Source organism: Opisthocomus hoazin, chromosome 1, assembly GCF_030867145.1.
Source record: "Opisthocomus hoazin isolate bOpiHoa1 chromosome 1, bOpiHoa1.hap1, whole genome shotgun sequence".
In the NCBI taxonomy this organism is placed as follows: Eukaryota; Metazoa; Chordata; class Aves; order Opisthocomiformes; family Opisthocomidae; genus Opisthocomus; species Opisthocomus hoazin.
This window is the reverse complement of record NC_134414.1, coordinates 3,479,681-3,497,876: the sequence shown is the minus strand read 5'-3', so window position 1 is coordinate 3,497,876 and position 18,196 is coordinate 3,479,681. Positions and strand designations below refer to the sequence as shown.

Sequence of the window (18,196 nt, the reverse complement as noted above, 5' to 3'; positions counted from 1 at the left end):
AGCTGAATTACCCGCGGCGACAAGGGGCAGGCTACCAGCGAGGTGTATTTTTGATAAAAACAACAGCCGATTGCTCTATAAAACCAAAACACGCTTTCACCCGCGTAATCCGGCTGACAGGTTGGAAGGACTGCGGGCTGGGAACGGTTTGCTCAGGTTTTAATGGCTGACTCATGAGCGGTCCGACCAGATTTGTGTATTTTCAAGGTTTGTAATAAAAAGTTGCGGTGGGAACGGTTTTATCGCCTTCAAGGTCGCGGGGTGACTGCCTGCAGCGCGCACCAGCGCTGCAGCGGGACAATAACTTCTTTTACAGTCCACGACCTTGAGGTGTCACCCCAGAACCCCGGTTTTACCCCATTTTGAGCAGCTCTGCGATTGCCCAGCCCCACTGGGATGCCCTGTCCCTGTCCCCCACCTGCCACCGCTGCGCTGTCCCACTCTGTCCCTGTCCCCTCCGTGTCCCTGCGGCAGCCCTGGGTGCTGTCAGCCACCCCAGGCCCGTGACCTTGTCCCCGTGCCTTATCCCCCTTCCCCAGGCCCCGTCCCTGACCTCTAACCCCCATCCTCAGGTGGGATGCCCCTGTCCCCAATCTCCCATCCCCTGTCCCCATCCCCTGTCTTCTCGCCCCCACCGCAGGCCCTATCCCTGGTACCCTGTCTCGGGCCATGTCCCATGTCCCCAGGCCTTGTCCCCCATGTCCCAGCCCCAAACCACCATCCTCTATCCCCCATCCCTCTCCCTTGTCCTCCATCTCTGTCCCCTCTCCCCTGTCTCCCCTTCCATCCCCTGTCCTCTGTCTTCTGTCCACATACCCCGTGTCTGTCCCCATCCTCCATCCTATCCCCATCTGCTGTGCCTGTCCCCTATCCCACCATCCCTGTCCTCCATCTTCTGCCCCATCCTTTGTGCCTGTCCCCTCCTCCATCTGTCCCGTCCCCTATCCCCCATCCCTGTCCCCTCTCCTCCATCTCTATTCCCTCTTCTCCATCTTCTGCCCCCTGTTCCCCATCCCTGGCCCTGTTCTCCATCTCTGTCCCCTCTCCTCCATCTCTGTCCCCTGACCCCTACCCCCTATCCCTGTCCCCCATCCTCCTGTCCCTCCAACGCTGTCTCCTCTCCTTCATCTCTGTCCCCTCTTCTCCATCCTCTGTGCCCTGTTCCCTATCCCTGACCCTGTTCTCCATCTCTGTCCTCTCTCCCCATCCCTGTCCCCTCTCCTCCTGTCCCTCCATCTCTGTCCCTTCTCCTCCGTCTCTGTCCCCTCTCCCCCATCTCTGTCCCCTCTCCTCCATCCCTGTCCCCTATCCCCCATCCCTGTCCCCCCTTCTCCATCTCTGTCCCCTCTCCTCCATCCCTGTCCCCTCTCCTCCATCCCTGTCCCTCCATCTCTGTCCCCTATCCCCCATCTCTGTCCCCCCTCCTCCATCTCTGTCCCCTCTCCTCCATCTCCATCCCCTGTCCCCTAACCCCCATCCCTGTCCCCCCTTCTCCATCTCTGTCCCCTCTCCTCCATCCCTGTCCCCTCTCCTCCATCTCTGTCCCTCCATCTCTGTCCCCTATCCCCCATCCCTGTCCCCCCTTCTCCATCCCTGTCTCCTCTCCTCCATCCCTGTCCCTCCATCTCTGTCCCCTATCCCCCATCTCTGTCCCCCCTCCTCCATCTGTCCCCTCTCCTCCATCTCCATTCCCTGTCCCCTAACCCCCATCCCTGTCCCCTCTCCTCCATCCCTGTCCCCTCTCCCCATCCCTGTCCCCATCCGCCTTTCCCCCCATCCCTGTCACCTCTCCCCCATCTCTACTCCCTCTTCTCCATCTTCTGTCCCCTGTTCCCCATCCCTGGCCCTGTTCTCCATCCCTGTCCCCTCTCCTCCATCTCTGTCCCCTCTCCTCCATCTCCATCCCCTGTCCCCTATCCCCCATCCCTGTCCCCTCTCCCCATCCCTGTCCCCATCCGCCTTTCCCCCCATCCCTGTCACCTCTCCCCCATCTCTACTCCCTCTTCTCCATCTTCTGTCCCCTGTTCCCCATCCCTGGCCCTGTTCTCCATCCCTGTCCCCTCTCCTCCATCTCTGTCCCCTCTCCTCCATCTCCATCCCCTGTCCCCTATCCCCCATCCCTGTTCCCTACCCCTCTCCTCCTGTCCCCTCTCCCCCATCCGTGTCCCCTTTCCTCCTGTCCTCCCATCCCTGTCCCCTCTCCTCCATCCCTGTCCCCTATTCCCCATCCCCTGTCCCCTATCCCCCACCCCTGTCCCCTCTCCTCTATCCCTGTCCCCCCTTCTCCATCCCTGTCCGTCCCCTGTCCCCTCTCCTCCATCCGTGTCCCTCCATCCCCTGTCCCCTATCCCCCATCCCTGTCCCCCCTTCTCCATCCCTGTCCCCTCTCCTCCCTGTCTGTCCCCTCTCCCCTCTCCTCCATCCCTGTCCCTCCATCTCTGTCCCCTATCCCCCATCCCTGTCCCCCTTCTCCATCCCTGTCCCCTCTCCTCCATGGCTGTGCCCTGTCCCCTCTCCTCCATCCCTGTCCCCTCTCCTCCATGTCTGTGCCCTGTCCCCTCTCCTCCATCCGTGTCCCTCCATCCCCTGTCCCCTATCCCCCATCCCTGTCCCCCCTCCTCCATCCCTGTCCCCTCTCCTCCCTGTCTGTCCCCTCTCCTCCATCTCCATCCCTGTCCCCTATGCCCCCATCTCTCTCCCCCCTCCTCCACCCCTGTCCCCCCTCCTCCACCCCCCAGCCCCTCTCCCCTCTCCCCCGCCTGTCCCCGTGTCCCCCCCATGTCCCCCCCATGTCCCCCCCGTCCCCCCGTGTCCCGCCCGCCCCGCCCCTCCCCGCCGCCATGTCGCGGGGCCCGGTGCGGGTGCTGTCCCTGGGCCCGCGGCCCTACGCCCAGGCGCTGCGGCTGCAGGAGCGCTGCGTGCGGGCGGCGCGGGCGGCCCGGGCCCGGCCCGGCCCCGGGGGCCCCGGGGAGAGCTTGGTGCTGAGCGAACCGGCCGAGCCCGTCTACGCCTGGGGCCTGCGGGGAGCCCCGGAGCCGGCGGCGGCGGCCGCGCTGCGGGCCCGGGGCGCGGGGCTGGCGGCGGCCCGGCGGGGCGGCCGGATCACCTTCCACGGGCCCGGGCAGCTCCTGGCCTTCCCGGTGCTCGACCTCCGGCTCCGCCGCCTCCCGCTGCGGGGCTACGTGGCGGCCCTGGAGGAGCTGGGCCTGCGGCTGTGCCGCCGCCTCGGCCTGCCCGGCGCCCGCGCCCTCCCGCCGCCCCTCACCGGCGTCTGGCTGGGCGACAGCAAGCTCTGCGCCATCGGTGAGCGACGCGGGGGGACACGGGGATGGGGGGGGGGGGGGTCGGGAACCGGGGCCGGCCGCTGCGCACCCCCCCGCGCCCCTCGGTCCCTATCGCCGGGAACACCCCCCCGGCGCCAGGCTCTTACCCTGCCAGCGAGGGCAGCCCCGCGGCCTGCGCCCCTTCCCGGGGCCCTGCACCCCTTCCCGGGGCCCTGCACCCCTTCCCGGGGCCCTGCGCCCCTTCCTTGGAACCCTGCGCCCCTTCCCGGGGCCCTGCACCCCTTCCTGGGGCTCTGCACCCCTTCCCGGGGCCCTGCACCCCTTCCCGGGGCCCTGCGCCCCTTCCTGGGGCTCTGCACCCCTTCCCGGGGCCCTGCACCCCTTCCCGGGGCCCTGCGCCCCTTCCTTGGAACCCTGCGCCCCTTCCCGGGGCCCTGCACCCCTTCCTTGCAACCCTGCGCCCCTTCCCGGGGCCCTGCACCCCTTCCCGGGGCCCTGTACCCCTTCCCGGGGCTCTGCACCCCTTTCTGGGGCCCTGCACCCCTTCCTTGGAACCCTGCGCCCCTTCCTTGGAACCCTGCGCCCCTTCCCAGGGCCCTGCACCCCTTCCTGGGGCTCTGCACCCCTTCCCGGGGCTCTGCACCCCTTCCTTGGAACGCTGCGCCCCTTCCTGGGGCCCTGCACCCCTTCCCGGGGCTCTGCACCCATTCTTTGGAGCCCTGCACCCCCAGCCAGGCCCTGCAGCCCTTCCTTGGAACCCTGCACCCCTTCCTGGGGCCCTGCACCCCTTCCTGGGGCCCTGCACCCCTTCCTGGGGCCCTGTACCCGTTCCTTGCAACCCTGCACCCCTTCCTGGGGCCCTGTACCTCTTCCTGGGGCTCTGCACCCCATCCTTGAGCCCTGCACTGCTTCCTTGGAACCCTGCACCCCCAGCCAAGCTCTGCACCCCTTCCTGGAGCCCTGCGCCCCTTCCCGGGGCCCTGCACCCCTTCCTGGGGCCCTGTACCCGTTCCTTGCAACCCTGCACCCCTTCCTTGGGGCCCTGTACCTCTTCCTGGGGCTCTGCAACCCATCCTTGAGCCCTGCACCCCTTCCTTGGATCCCTGCACCCCCAGCCAGGCCCTGCACCCCTTCCCGGGGCCCTGCAGCCCTTCCCGGGGCTCTGCACCCATTCTTTGGAGCCCTGCACCCCCAGCCAGGCCCTGCAGCCCTTCCTTGGAACCCTGCACCCCCAGCCAGGCTCTGCACCCCTTCTTTAAGCCCTGCACCCCTTCCTGGAGCCCTGCACCCCTTCCTTGGAACCCTGCACCCCCATCCAGGCTCTGCAGCCCTTCCTTGGAGCCCTGTACCTCTTCCTGGAGCCCTGCACTCCCAGCCAGGCTCTGCACCCCTTGCTTGGAGCCCTGCAGCCCTTCCTTGAGCCCTGCACCCGTTCCTGGAGCCCTGCACCCCTTCCTTGGGGCCCTGCACCCCCAGCCAGGCTCTGCACCCCTTCCTTGGAGCCCTGCACCCCCTGCCAAGCTCTGCAGCCCTTCCTTGGTGCCCTGTACCTCCTCCCGAAGCCCTGCACCCCCAGCCAGGCTCTGCAGCCCTTGCTTGGAGCTCTGCAGCCCTTCCTGAAGCCCTGCACCCATTCCTTGGAGCCCTGTACCTCTTCCTGGAGCCCTGCACCCCTTACTTGGAGGCCTGCACCCCCAGCCAGGCTCTGCAGCCCTTCCTTGGAGCCCTGCACCCATTCCTGGAGCCCTGCACCCCTTCCTTGGGGCCCTGCACTGCCAGCCAGGCTCTGCAGCCCTTCCTTGGAGCCCTGCACCCCTTCCTGGAGCCCTGCACCCCTTCCTTGGAACCCTGCACCCCCAGCCAAGCTCTGCAGCCCTTCCTTGGAGCCCTGTACCTCTTCCTGGAGCCGTGCACCCCTTCCTTGGAGGCCTGCACCCCCAGCCAGGCTCTGCACCCCTTCCTGGGGTCCTGCACCCCTTCCTTGGAGCCCTGGAGGCCTGAACCCCCAGCCAGGCTCTGCAGCCCTTCCTGGAGCCCTACACCCCTTCCTGAAGCCCTGCAGCCCTTCCTAGGGCCTTCAGCCCTTCTTGGATCCCTGCACCCCTGTCTTGGAACCCTGCACCCCTTCCTGGAGCCCTGCACACCCAGCCAGGCCCTGCACCCCTTGCTTGGAGCCCTGCACCCCTTCCTTGAGCCCTGCACCCCTTCTTGGAGCCCTGCAGCCTGGTCTCAGGGTGCTGCAGCCCGGACCCCCGTTTGCACCGCAGCCCCGTGTCCGAGCCCACCTGAAACCCCGGTGCTGGGAGGTGCTGGAGGGGGGACGCAGGGCTGGGGTGGAGGGAGCCGGCCACGCTGCACCCCGTCTACCCCAAATTTGGGGAGTCTGCCGGTGGGTTAGGGGTTTTCCTGGGCAGAAGCGGGGGGCACGGCGTGTGGGGGGGTTGTAGCAGCCTGAGCAGCACAGTAATTAAATATCTCACACCGGGGTGGGGGCTTCGGTCCCCGCAGGGGTGCACTGCGGGAACCACATCACGTCCCACGGGCTGGCCCTGAACTGCTGCACCGACCTCACCTGGTTTGACCACATCGTGCCCTGCGGGCTGGAGGGAAAAGGCGTCACCTCGCTGAGCCGCGAGCTGGGGCGGCACGTCACCGTCGAGCACGTCCTCCAGCCCTTCCTCGACTCCTTCCAGGAGGTGTTCGACTGCGCCTTGGTCTTTTCGGAAGACCCCGGGGACTAGGAGGGGCCGCGGCGTCTCGGCTGGGTGTTTCGGCAAAGGCTCGGCGCGGCCGGCGAACGGCGCGGCAGCTGCGTGGGGCTTTATGGTGAGATGAGCTCTCAGAATCCCAGAATCACAGAATGGTCGGGGTTGGAAGGGACCTCTGGAGATCCCCCAGCCCAACGCCCTGCCGAAGCAGGGTCACCCAGAGCAGGCTGCACAGGACCATGTCCAGGTGTGTCTTGAAGATCTCCAGAGAAGGAGACTGCACAGCCCCTCTGGGCAGCCTGGGCCAGGGCTCCGTCACCCTCAGAGGGAAGAAGTTCTTCCTCGTCTTCAGCTGGAACTTCCTCTGCTTCAGTTTGTGCCCGTTGCCCCTTGTCCTGTCGCTGGGCACCACTGGAAAGAGTCTGGCCCCATCCTCCTGACACCCACCCTTGAGATATTTATAAATATTTATTAGATCCCCTCGCAGCCTTCCCTTCTCCAGGCTGAACAAGCCCAGCTCCCTCAGCCTCTCCTCGGAGGAGAGATGCTCCAGTCCCCTCCTCATCCTCGTAGCCCTCCGCTGGACTCTCTCCAGTAGCTCCTCATCTCTCTTGAACTGGGGAGCCCAGCACTGGACACAGCACTGCAGATGGGGCCTCACCAGGGCAGAGCAGAGGGGAAGGAGAACCTCCCTCGCCCTGCTGCCCACACTCCTCTTGATGCACCCCAGGATGCCATTGGCCTTCTTGGCAGCCAGGGCACGCTGCTGGCTCATGGTCACCCTGTCGTCCCCCAGCACTCCCAGTCCCTCTCCGCAGAGCTGCTCTCCAGCAGGTCAGCCCCAGCCTGTACTGGTGCCTGGGGTTGTTCCTCCCGAGGTGCAGGACCCTGCATTTGCCCTTGTTGAACCTCATCAGGTTCCTCTCTGCCCAACTCTCCAGCCTGCCCAGGGCTCGCTGGATGGCAGCACAGCCTGCTGGTGTATCTAAAAGATGAGCTCTCGTGCCTTTGCCTGCAGACCATGTGCGAGCGGCGGTGGCACAGAGGTTCCCGCCGTGTCTTAAACGTCCAAACCTCCGTCAGGCTGCTCTGCCCAGCCCCGCGGGTCTCCGTCCCGCGGCTGAGACCTCCAAGGGCAGCACGTCCGCGTCGCTCGCTGGGGAGACGCCCAAAAATGGGTGCTTTTGTGGTGCTTTTTTTTCTGCCTCTCTCCCCCCAGAACCGCAGAATTTGTGTGAACGCTCACGCGTCCTGTGGACGAGAGGAGGAGGGAGCGGTTGGTCGAGCATCCTTCCCTCTGCACCGCGTGAAGAGAGGCAGATTTTCCATAAAAAGAGTTGCTGGGAACTTCAGCTGCCGATCCTTTTCTTGCCCTGCGTACGGAGAAATCCTTGCGTGGCAAAGATCCTCACCGTGGTGCTGGGGCGGGCGGAAAAATCGCTGTTAAGAGGCTGTAAATGGTGTTTAGAAGCCCAGTGGAATGAAGCTGACTTGGTGGGAAGGGGTCGGGGTGCCCGAGGAGAGGAGCCGCGGCCGTCCCGGACCCCGTGGGACCAGGCAGCATGGGATCGAGCGTCCCGGCCGAGCGACGGGGACCTGCTCCCGCTGGGTCCGTGGTGATGGAGGAGCTGCTGCCGTGGTCCGTGCCGGTGGTGTCGGCTCCTCCAAAATGGCTGCCCCGGTGGCAGCATCCACGCGGGCTCGCAGCGGCCGTCCCGGGTGAAGGGTGGCGATGGCCCTGGGGTCCGTGCACACCTGTAGGTAGACACGTATAAACTGATTTTAATTTACAGGTTTCTTGAGGGATAAGAAGCCAAGCTGAGACTGAGCTCCCCTCGGGGATGCTCGCCGCTCTCCCGCTGCGTGGGCAGGAGGGGCAGCGTCCACTCTGGGCTCGCCAAAACCTTTCCCGGTGGGTGCGTGGCACAGCCACGGCCATTTCCGAGTCGCCCCGGTTGCCGGTGGACCCGAAGCCTGTGCCGGAGGCACTGATCCCGGGCAGCTGGGAGCAGCCCCGCAGCCAGACGGATGCTTTGGAGTCAGGAGAAAATAGAGACAGCAGCTGTTGCTACCTGAAGCTGAGGAAGCTCCAGCTGAAGACGAGGAAGAACTTCTTCCCTCTGAGGGTGACGGAGCCCTGGCCCAGGCTGCCCAGAGGGGCTGTGGAGTCTCCTTCTCTGGAGATATTCCAGCCCCGCCTGGCCGCGGTGCTGTGCAGCCTGCTCTGGGTGACCCTGCTTGGGCAGGGGGTTGGGCTGGGTGACCCCCAGAGGGCCCTGCCAACCCTGACCGTTCTGTGATTCTGTGAAAATGACAAAGTCCCCGTGCCCTGCTCGGAGCAGGACCTGTCACCCAGAGCAGGCTGCACAGGACCTTGTCCAGGCGGGTCTTGAATATCTCCAGAGAAGGAGACTTCACAACCTTCCTGGGCAGCCTGGGCCAGGGCTCCGTCACCCTCAGAGGGAAGAAGTTCTTCCTCATCTTCAGCTGGAGCTTCCTCTGCTCCAGTTTGTGCCCGTTGCCCCTTGTCCTGTCGCTGGGCACCACTGGAAAGAGTCTGGCCCCGTCCTCCTGACCCCCACCCTGCAGATATTTATCGGCATTTCTAAGGTCCCCTCGCAGCCTTCTCTTCTCCAGGCTGAACAAGCCCAGCTCCCTCAGCCTCTCCTCGGAGGAGAGATGCTCCAGTCCCCTCCTCATCCTCGTAGCCCTCCGCTGGACTCTCTCCAGTAGCTCCTCATCTCTCTTGAACTGGGGAGCCCAGCACTGGACACAGCACTGCAGATGGGACCTCCCCAGGGCAGAGCAGAGGGGGAGGAGAACCTCCCTCGCCCTGCTGCCCACACTCCTCCTCATGCACCCCAGGAGACCTTGGATACCACTCCCCATGGGCCCGCAGCCCCCAGGGGTTTTGGGTGGGCAAAGGGTGCAGCTGGGATCACTGGGGCAGGGGGAAATGGGGAGGAAAACCCCGTTCCACGGAGCAGGCTGGGCTCCGGGAGGGAATGGCGAGCGGGGACGAACGTGTCCCGGGCAGGCTCGGTGCCCGGTGCGAGGGCTCGGGGACAGCGGGGATGGACGGAGGAGGGACAGGAAAGCGTGACCGGCAGCGTGTGCCGGGAGGGAAGCGCGGGGTCCGGCTCTCCTGGCTCTGTGAGGCCTCTGGTTTCTGTCGGGACGCCCGGCGCTGGGGACAGGCTGGTGGCCCGTGTCGGGGCTGGGTGGCCATGGCAGGTGGCTCTGCCCCGGGAAGGGGAGGAGGCTCGGCGGCACTCCCAGCCCGACCCGCATCCATCGCCACCGCCCCGCGATGCTCCAGTCCCGGCTCAGCCTGGCAGCAGCGCAGGCAAGGGAGGGCACCCCGGGTGAGTGCGATCCCCCCCGCTTCCCACCCCTCCGGGACCCCCTTCCCTGGCCCCCCAATAAGGTGGTGCCGCTCCCCATCTGTGGGTCCCCTCCTGGGATAAACCCAAATCTTGCCCTAAATCTCCCCAATTCAGTCTCCTCCTGCTTCAAACTTGGCTCGAAGTCAGGAAGACGCGGCCGGGAGCGAGCCCATCCCCGTGGACTCGTGGCTGCTCAGCCCCTTCCTCCTCCTTGCTGCTGGGGTCTCGTCCTGGGTGGTGCACCCTGGGCTTGGGGTGACCCTTTTTTTTTTGGGGGGGGAGGTGTTCAGCTGCCTGAGGGTAGGTGAGGGCGCAGTGAGCACGTGGGGGTCCGGGGTGGGCTTGGCAGAGGGGCACCGTGTCCTTGGAGGGGGGGGTCACAGAGGGTCTGAGACCCACCAGGAGGGAAATCCCCGGGGGGACCCCTTGGGAAGGGTCCACGGGGGTGCGTGAGGAGCTGTGTCCCCCTGCCAGGGCGGTCGCAGCTCCTGGCCCTGGGGAAAAAAGGGGGTCCCTGCTCACCGCGGGGGACCTGGCCTGCAGCGAGTGGGGTCGATACGTGGCAGGATCAGTCCTGGAGCTGTTCTTTAGGGTGGGGGACACCAGACAGCACCCCGGGGTCCCTTGGGTGCCAGCTCTGCACCCAGGACACAGCTGGTGCCCGCTGTCCCCCCACGTCCCTGGGGAAAGCAGGCTCTGAACCCAACCGTCCTAGCCCCCCAGAATGGCTGTGTCCCCCCGTTGTCCCCAGCCCTGGGGAGCAGAGGGGAGCAGGCAGCTGCCCCAAAGCTCCGGGGGCTTTATTCCATCTGTGGAAGGAGTGAAATTTGGGGAGGGGGCTGCCGTGAACGCAAAGGGCCTGGACGTCCCCGCTCCTACCCTTGCCGTGCGGTGGAGGAGGTGCCTCAGGGACCATTCTGGGGTCATTGTTGGGTCCTGGGGGCACCACCGCCCCGGCTGAGCCCCCCCTGCCCTACCCCGCAGGCTGGGCAAGGCCATGGAGGAGGACAACCGGACGGAGACCTGGCACCGAAGCCTCCAGGCAGTGCTTAACGCCTTGAACCAGACGCTGCACGGGGTGGTCCTCTGCCCCACCGACCGCCCTGCCGCCACCGCCGCGCGCAACGCCAGCACCCGCGCCGGCCGCGCCGGCCGCAACGACAACGCCTACATGTACATCCTCTTCGTCATGACGCTTTTCGCCGCCACGGTGGGGAGTCTCATCCTGGGCTACACCCGCTCCCGCAAAGTGGACAAGCGCAGCGACCCGTACCACGTCTACATCAAGAACAGGGTCTCCATGATCTGAGCCCGGTCCCGACGCCTCGTCCCCCCGGGAGACGGTGGGTTTGGGGTCGCGTCGCTGCCGCGCATCCCGCTGTTTGTGGGATGGGGCAGTGCTGCCGGCCAGCCCGGCCCCAAAGCTGCTGGGACCCCCCCCCACCCAGTGCCATCGTGGAGGTGCTCAGCCCCGGTGTGAGCAGCACGGGGACGTCCTGGCCGGACCACGGGTCCCGTCTGGCAGGAGCTGGCAGGGTGCGACCCATGGGCAGGTACCGGTCCTGCAGACCCACCTCGGCTGAGCCCTGGGGGGACGGGGACGGCAGAGGCATCTCCTTTCCCACCGTGGGTCTTCAAGGAGGAAAATTCACCATTTCCCTCTTGGGTGGGCCAGCGTTGACCTCCTCAGGCTCCTGGCAGCTTCGTGACACGGGCTAGCGGGCTTTTCTGGTGCTAAAACCCTGTAATTTTTGAGATGGGCTGGGCCCTGCGTTTCTGGTGGGGAATTAAAGAAGGTGGTGGTTTCCAGTGGGGTCACGTTTGCTTCTTCTCCGAGCAAAGCGCTCTCTCGGCGTCGGGGGCGATCCGTGGGGCGTCTCTCCGTGCCGGTGCCCTGCCCTGGCTGCTGGAACCCCGGGGGATGCTGTCAGGGCTAAATCCCTCTCCCTGCACGCTGCCGAGGGGGCATCAAGGGCAACCTCTTGCTGGTATCGCAGCCCCTGTCCCAGGACACGAGGTGCTTTCTCCCCGCTGCCGGCCGGGGAGCATCGCTCGAGCCGCGGGCGCACGCTGCGAGCGTGGCTGGAGGCATCCGGCTCCACGTGTCCCCGAAGGTCTCTCCGGGCTCCGGACGGTGATTCCGAAGTTTTTCCTGCTTCCTTCCTGCTGGCGGCTGTAGCTTTGGCCTTTTGTACCGCAGGTCCCAAATGTGTTTTCCACGGGGTGAAGGCGCAGCGGCGAACGGGAAGGGGATGTTGAGGGAGCTGGGCTTGTTCAGCCTGAAGAAGAGAAGGCTGCGAGGGGACCTTATAAATGCCTACAAATATCTGAAGGGTGGGTGTCAGGAGGATGGGGCCAAGCTCTTTTCAGTGGTGCCCAGTGACAGGACAAGGGGCAATGGGCACAAACTGAGGCACAGGAAGTTCTGTCTGAACATGAGGAAGAACTTCTTCCCTCTGAGGGTGACGGAGCCCTGGCCCAGGCTGCCCAGGGAGGTTGTGGAGTCTCCTTCTCTGGAGATATTCAAGACCCGCCTGGACAAGGTCCTGTGCAGCCTGCTGTAGGTGACCCTGCTTCGGCAGGGGGGTTGGACTGGGTGACCCACAGAGGTCCCTTCCAACCCCTACTATTCTGTGATTCTGTGATTCTGTGATATGTTCTCGGGTCCTGCTGGGCTCCTTGGCTTCGGCTCTGCTGTTAAACTGGCCGGGTTTGGGACTGGCCCATGCAGTGGCCGGTGGCCAGGGCAGCAAACGTCCCCGTCCTTCAAAACAGGCTGCGGGGCAGTGCCGGTGACCCAGTCCCTCGCACGTCTTCACCTGTTAACAACGGCGTGATTCACGTCTTTAACTGCAGCGGGATTAGCTGGCCCACAGGGGCCTTTCCGCCCGCGTTCGGAGGTTAAACACGGCGGCGATGCCCAAGCCCAAACGCTGACGCCAAACCCTAATCCAGAAACTAATCCTGGATGTGAGCACCTTTGGGGTAGGGCTGGAAACCTTGGCACCGGAGCCACCGGGACAGCAGCAGCTCAACAACCAGTTCCTGGTTTCCCATGCCCTCGGCTCGGGGACAAAACCCCGGGGCGAGGGGTTTTGGGGCACAAAACCTGGGGCGAGGGGTTTTGGGGAGCCCTCGGGGGCTGCCCGCTGTGGGGCTGAGCCCGCTGTGAGTTCGGAGCTGGGCACGCAGCGCCGGTGGGGTTTTCCGGGGACGCGGGGGGCAAACGCCACCAACGTCCCCCCGGCACCTGGCCCAAGCAGGAAGTGGCTCGAGAGGCTTCGCCGTGTTTGTCTTGCGGTCGCAGCGCTGGGAAAGGAAAATAAAACCCCTTCTCTGCAAATAAATAGGGGGAATTTGGGCCAGGCGGGGCCCACAACCCTCCGCCGGGTTGGTCTGTCTCAGCACAATACCAGGCTCGGGTTTTCCCACCTCCGTGATGTTTGTCCTGGGCCCAGTCTTGTTTAACTTCTTCATCAACGACCTGGATGAAGAGTTAGAATGTACCCTCAGCCAGTTTGCTGATGACACCAAACTGGGAGGACTGGTGGATACACCAGAAGGCTGTGCTGCCATTCAGCTTGACCTGGACAGGCTGGAGAGTTGGGCAGAGAGGAACCTGATGAGGTTCAACAAGGGCAAGGGCAGGGTCCTGCACCTGGGGAGGAACAACCCCAGGCACCAGTACAGACTGGGGCTGACCTGCTGGAGAGCAGCTCTGTGGAGAGGGACTGGGAGTGCTGGGGGACGACAGGGTGACCATGAGCCAGCAGCGTGCCCTGGGTGCCAAGAAGGCCGATGGGATCCTGGGGTGCATGAGGAGGAGTGTGGGCAGCAGGGCGAGGGAGGTTCTCCTCCCCCTCTGCTCTGCCCTGGGGAGGCCCCATCTAGAGTGCTGTGTCCAGTGCTGGGCTCCCCAGTTCAAGAGAGATGAGGAGCTACTGGAGAGAGTCCAGCGGAGGGCTACGAGGATGAGGAGGGGACTGCAGCATCTCTCCTCTGAGGAGAGGCTGAGGGAGCTGGGCTTGTTCAGCCTGGAGAAGAGAAGGCTGAGAGGGGACCTTAGAAATGCCTCTAAATCTCTTCAGGGTGGGTGTCAGGAGGACGGGGCCAGACTCTTTCCAGTGGTGCCCAGCGACAGGACAAGGGGCAACGGGCACAAACTGAAGCCGAGGAAGCTCCAGCTGAAGACGAGGAAGAACTTCTTCCCTCTGAGGGTGACGGAGCCCTGGCCCAGGCTGCCCAGGGAGGTTGTGGAGTCTCCTTCTCTGGAGATATTCCAGCCCCGCCTGGACGTGGTGCTGTGCAGCCTGCTCTGGGTGACCCTGCTTGGGCAGGGAGTTGGGCTGGGTGACCCACAGAGGGCCCTTCCAAACCCTGTCATGCTGGGATTCTGTGATTCTCTGAACACCGGCTCCTCCGGTGGGATAAGCCACAGAGCAGCCGCTCGTGCCAGGGCCAGGATGGGGGTTCCCGTGGTGGGATGGGTGCTGAATGGTGACTGTGGCACCCCAAAAAGCCCCGGTGATGAGGTGTTCTGGCCTCTCCTAACGGCCACCTTCCCTCCTGGGATAGGGGAGGCTGGCGTGGATCTGGTGACCCCTGAGTCCCTTCACTGGGGCGGGGAGGACAAATCTGTCACAGGGGAGCATGTCATAAAAAATATTTAAAATGCTGCTTTTCCCTAATCCAGAAGACCCTAAGGGGGAAAAAACCCTCCTGCAAGACATAGCTCCTGTGGTGATTTCTGACCCATCGGCAGCTCCTCCTGCCCATCCCCGCGGTTAAATTCGGACCAGAGCCTGCAGCAGGTCTGGGGGATGCCCTTGGTGCACTCATCCCGGGATCTCGGACTGGACGCCACCAAGCTGGGTGACAAGGTGCCAGTGCCACCTTGTGGCAGCTGCCTCAGGGTCCCCGTGCCACCAGCACCGGTGCCTTCCCCGGGGCACCCTGGAGCTGTGGGGCCAGAGCAGCCGGGCTTGTCCCGCTTGTCCCTGCGGGACCCACAGCTCCAGGCTGGCTGTTGTCCCCTTGGGACTCATGGCTCCAGGCTGGCTGTTGTCCCCTTGGGACTCATGGCCCCAGGCTGGTTGGGTGTCCCCATGGGACCCACAGCTCCAGGCTGGCTGGGTGTCCCCATGGGACCCACAGCTCCAGGCTGGTTGGGTGTCCCCATGGGACCCACAGGTTCAGGCTGGCTGTTGTCCCCTTGGGACTCATGGCTCCAGGCTGGTTGGGTGTCCCTGAGGAACCCATGGCTCCAGGCTGGTTGGGTGTCCCCATGGGACCCACAGCTCCAGGCTGGTTGGTGTCCCAGGGGAACCCACGGCTCCAGGTTGGTTGGGTGTCCCCATGGGACCCATGGCTCCAGGCTGGCTGTTGTCCCCTTGGGACTCACGGCTCCAGGCTGGTTGGGTGTCCCTGAGGAACCCATGGCTCCAGGCTGGTTGGGTGTCCCCATGGGACCCACGGCTCCAGGCTGGTTGGGTGTCCCCATGGGACCCACAGGTTCAGGCTGGCTGGTGTCCCCTTGGGACTCATGGCTCCAGGCTGGTTGGGTGTCCCCATGGGACCCATGGCTCCAAGCTGGTTGGGTGTCCCCGTGGGACCCACAGCTCCAGGCTGGCTGGTGTCCCAGGGGAACCCATGGCTCCAGGCTGGTTGGGTGTCCCCATGGGACCCATGGCTCCAGGCTGGCTGTTGTCCCCTTGGGACTCACGGCTCCAGGCTGGTTGGGTGTCCCTGAGGAACCCATGGCTCCAGGCTGGTTGGGTGTCCCCATGGGACCCATGGCTCCAGGCTGGTTGGGTGTCCCCATGGGACCCACAGGTTCAGGCTGGCTGGTGTCACCTTGGGACTCATGGCTATAGGCTGGTTGGGTGTCCCCATGGGACCCATGGCTCCAAGCTGGTTGGGTGTCCCCGTGGGACCCACAGGTTCAGGCTGGTTGGGTGTCCCCATGGGACCCACAGGTTCAGGCTGGCTTGTGTCCCTGAGGAACCCACGGCTCCAGGCTGGTTGGGTGTCCCCATGGGACCCATGGCTCCAGGCTGGTTGGGTGTCCATTTGGGACCCACGGTTCTGGGCTGGCTGGTGTCCCTGTGGGACCCACGTCTCCGGATTGCCTTGACAAACTCATCCTCCGCAGGGGGTTGCTCTGGGCTGCTGAGGATGCTTGGAGGGGTACGGGAACAGGGGGATATGGGGCGAGGACAGATTTGGGAGCCTCCTGAAATGGATTTGCTTCAGGTGTTGGAGGATTTCATGACTAATTGGGTGCTAATCCCAGAGCTCAGAGGTTCCTCGTCAAAGCTGACGGGGCTCTGGCCCCGCTCCCTGTGGTGCAGGAGCAGATGATTTCTGGGTAACGCTCATGCAGTTCGCTTTAACAGCAAGGAGACGCACAGAGGTGCACGGAGAGGAGCCGGGGGAGCACTGGCCTTGGCTAAATCACTAAATCCAACCATGCACATTGCAGCTGACTACGTTACAGTTTTAACCAAAGCAGCTAGAAGAAAAAAATAGGGCTCACGGGAGCCCAGTTTATTTAAGATTTTTTTTCTTGGCACGCAGCAATGAATCGCGGGAGAGATGACGTCTGCAGCAGTTTGCCCGGTACTGGGAAAAGGGGTATCAAAACGCTGCGTGTACGGGAAGTTCAGGCTGACCTTGGCTTCGGGAATCAACGGTAGGATCGCTGGAGCGACCGGAATCACAGAATCACAGAATCACAGAATCACAGAATGGTAGGGGTTGGAAGGGACCTCTGTGGGTCATCTAGTCCAACCCTCCTGCCGAAGCAGGGTCACCCAGAGCAGGCTGCACAGGACCTTGTCCAGGCGGGTCTTGAATATCTACAGAGAAGGAGACTCCACAGCCTCCCTGGGCAGCCTGTTCCAGTGCTCCGTCACCCTCAGAGGGAAGAAGTTCTTCCTCATGTTCAGACGGAACTTCCTGTGCCTCAGTTTGTGCCCGTTGCCCCTTGTCCTGTCGCTCGGCACCACTGAAAAGAGCTTGGCCCCATCCTCCTGACACCCACCCTTCAGATATTTATGAGCATTTATTAGGTCCCCTCTCAGCCTTCTCTTCTTCAGGCTGAACAAGACCAGCTCCCTCAGCCTCTCCTCGTAGGAGAGATGTTCCAGTCCCCTCATCATCCTTGTAGCCCTCCGCTGGACTCTCTCCAGTAGCTCCTCATCTTTCTTGAACTGGGGAGCCCAGCACTGGACACAGTACTCCAGATGGGGCCTCACCAGGGCCGTGTAGAGGGGAAGGAGAACCTCCCTCGTCCTGCTGGCCACACTCTTCTTGATGCACCCCAGGATCCCATTGGCCTTCTTGGCACCCAGGGCACGCTGCTGGCTCATGGTCACCCTGTCGTCCACCAGGACACCCAGGTCCCTCTCCACAGAGCTGCTCTCCAGCAGGTCAGCCCCAGTCTGTACTGGTGCCTGGGGTTGTTCCTCCCCAGGCGCAGGACCCTGCCCCTGCCCTTGTTGAACCCCATCAGGTTCCTCTCTACCCAACTCTCCAGCCTATCCAGGTCACACTGAATGGCAGCACAGCCTGCCGGAATCGCGGGAGCCTGCTCCTGGGCCTGCTTTGATGCCGGGCGTTTGGATAAGAAGTGCGTAAGGTGAAACGGCAGCAGCGCAGGGACCGATAGCGACGGTATCGCCGAGCGGTGCCAGCGGGTATCAGCAGATGCTTAGCTAACGGCACGAGGTGCCTCCGGCGCTTTCTGGTTATACTGGTTTCAAGAAGAGTGTGGCCAGCAGGACTGAGGCACGGGAAGGTGCGTTCAGGGGAAGCTGCTTCTCCGAGACAGCGGTCAGCGCTCGGTGGGAATCCTGCGCCGCTGACGGGGCCGGCGTGCAGGGCAGGGGTGGGCTGCAGGCCTGGGAAGGGCACGCTGCTCTCTCGTCGGGCGCGCTGAGCCAGGCTCACACGCATGGATGCTTATTTGCAGGGTTTGCAGCTCGTGGGAGACAGGGGCTGCGATCACAGAATCACAGAATCATGGAATGGTCGGGGTTGGAAGGGACCTCTGTGGGTCATCTAGTCCAACCCTCCTGCCGAAGCAGGGTCACCTACAGCAGGCTGCACAGGACCTTGTCCGGGCGGGTCTTGAATATCTCCAGAGAAGGAGACTCCACAGCCCCTCTGGGCAGCCTGGTTCCAGTGCTCCATCACCCTCAGAGGGAAGAAGTTCTTCCTCATGTTCAGCTGGAACTTCCTCAGCTTCAGTTTGTGCCCGTTGCCCCTTGTCCTGTCACTGGGCACCACTGAAAAGATGGGGAAAGCTAATCCTGGGAAACATTAAAAAAAAAAAGGGGGGGGAAGGGAAAGCACTCTCTGTTCACGGCAGGGCAGAGAAGCGCTGGACGAGCACCCCCTGCGCTGCGTCGGACAGACGCCGGACGAGCATATTGCGTGTCGCAGCCGGGGGTTGCCCTGTACTTTCCTGGGGTAACCTCCCCAGGCCCCTCTCGCCCTCCCCGTCGGCCGTTCTTGCTGGTTGTGCTCATGGTGGTGGCTGGAGCATGCTGTGATCTGGGGCAGGTGCTGCAGCACGGTTTGGCTGACAGGTTTGGTGCACAGATACCACTGGGTGATGTTTATAGAATTATAGAATGGTTTGGGTTGGAAGGGACCTTAAAGATCATCTGGGTCCAACCCCCCTGCCATCAGCAGGGACATCTTCCACCAGACCAGGGTGCTCAGAGCTCCATCCAACCTGGCCTTGAGCACTGCCAGGGAGGGGGCAGCCACATCTTCTCTGGGCAACCTGTTCCAGTGTTTCACCACCCTCATG

The 18,196-nt window shown here is 63.9% G+C and overlaps 2 protein-coding genes across 4 annotated transcripts; both read left to right on the top strand.

Annotated features, from left to right (window-relative positions):
* Positions 1-2,840: 2,840 nt before the first annotated feature.
* Positions 2,841-7,344, top strand: LIPT2 (lipoyl(octanoyl) transferase 2). 2 transcript variants are annotated; one of them, XR_012763251.1, is made up of 3 exons: positions 2,841-3,303; positions 5,793-6,110; positions 7,212-7,344. XR_012763251.1 is itself a non-coding variant. In XM_075414732.1 (2 exons), exons 1-2 carry the CDS (start codon positions 2,841-2,843, stop codon positions 6,023-6,025), a joined length of 696 nt encoding a protein of 231 aa, XP_075270847.1. In that variant the 3' UTR covers positions 6,026-7,344. The 2 variants fall into 2 exon arrangements, 1 of the variants encoding a protein (XP_075270847.1); XM_075414732.1 differs by having other exon boundaries at positions 5,793-7,344.
* On the top strand, positions 6,028-11,177 carry KCNE3 (potassium voltage-gated channel subfamily E regulatory subunit 3). 2 transcript variants are annotated; one of them, XM_075414717.1, is made up of 2 exons: positions 6,028-6,110; positions 10,363-11,177. In XM_075414717.1, exon 2 carries the CDS (start codon positions 10,376-10,378, stop codon positions 10,685-10,687), a length of 312 nt encoding a protein of 103 aa, XP_075270832.1. In that variant the 5' UTR covers positions 6,028-6,110; positions 10,363-10,375; the 3' UTR covers positions 10,688-11,177. The 2 variants fall into 2 exon arrangements, with proteins under 2 accessions (XP_075270832.1, XP_075270825.1); XM_075414710.1 differs by lacking the exon at positions 6,028-6,110 and adding an exon at positions 8,492-9,357.
* Positions 11,178-18,196: the final 7,019 nt, after the last annotated feature.

Bases quoted from the DNA above. Each gene is read 5' to 3' on its own strand.
- LIPT2 (XM_075414732.1), top strand. From the start codon at position 2,841: ATGTCGCGGGGCCCGGTGCGGGTGCTGTCCCTGGGCCCGCGGCCCTAC. The intron at 3,304-5,792 runs GTGAGCGACGCG...CGGTCCCCGCAG, and splicing joins CAGCAAGCTCTGCGCCATCG to GGGTGCACTGCGGGAACCAC.
- KCNE3 (XM_075414710.1), top strand. From the start codon at position 8,777: ATGGGACCTCCCCAGGGCAGAGCAGAGGGGGAGGAGAACCTCCCTCGC. The intron at 9,358-10,362 runs GTGAGTGCGATC...CCTACCCCGCAG, and splicing joins GGCAAGGGAGGGCACCCCGG to GCTGGGCAAGGCCATGGAGG.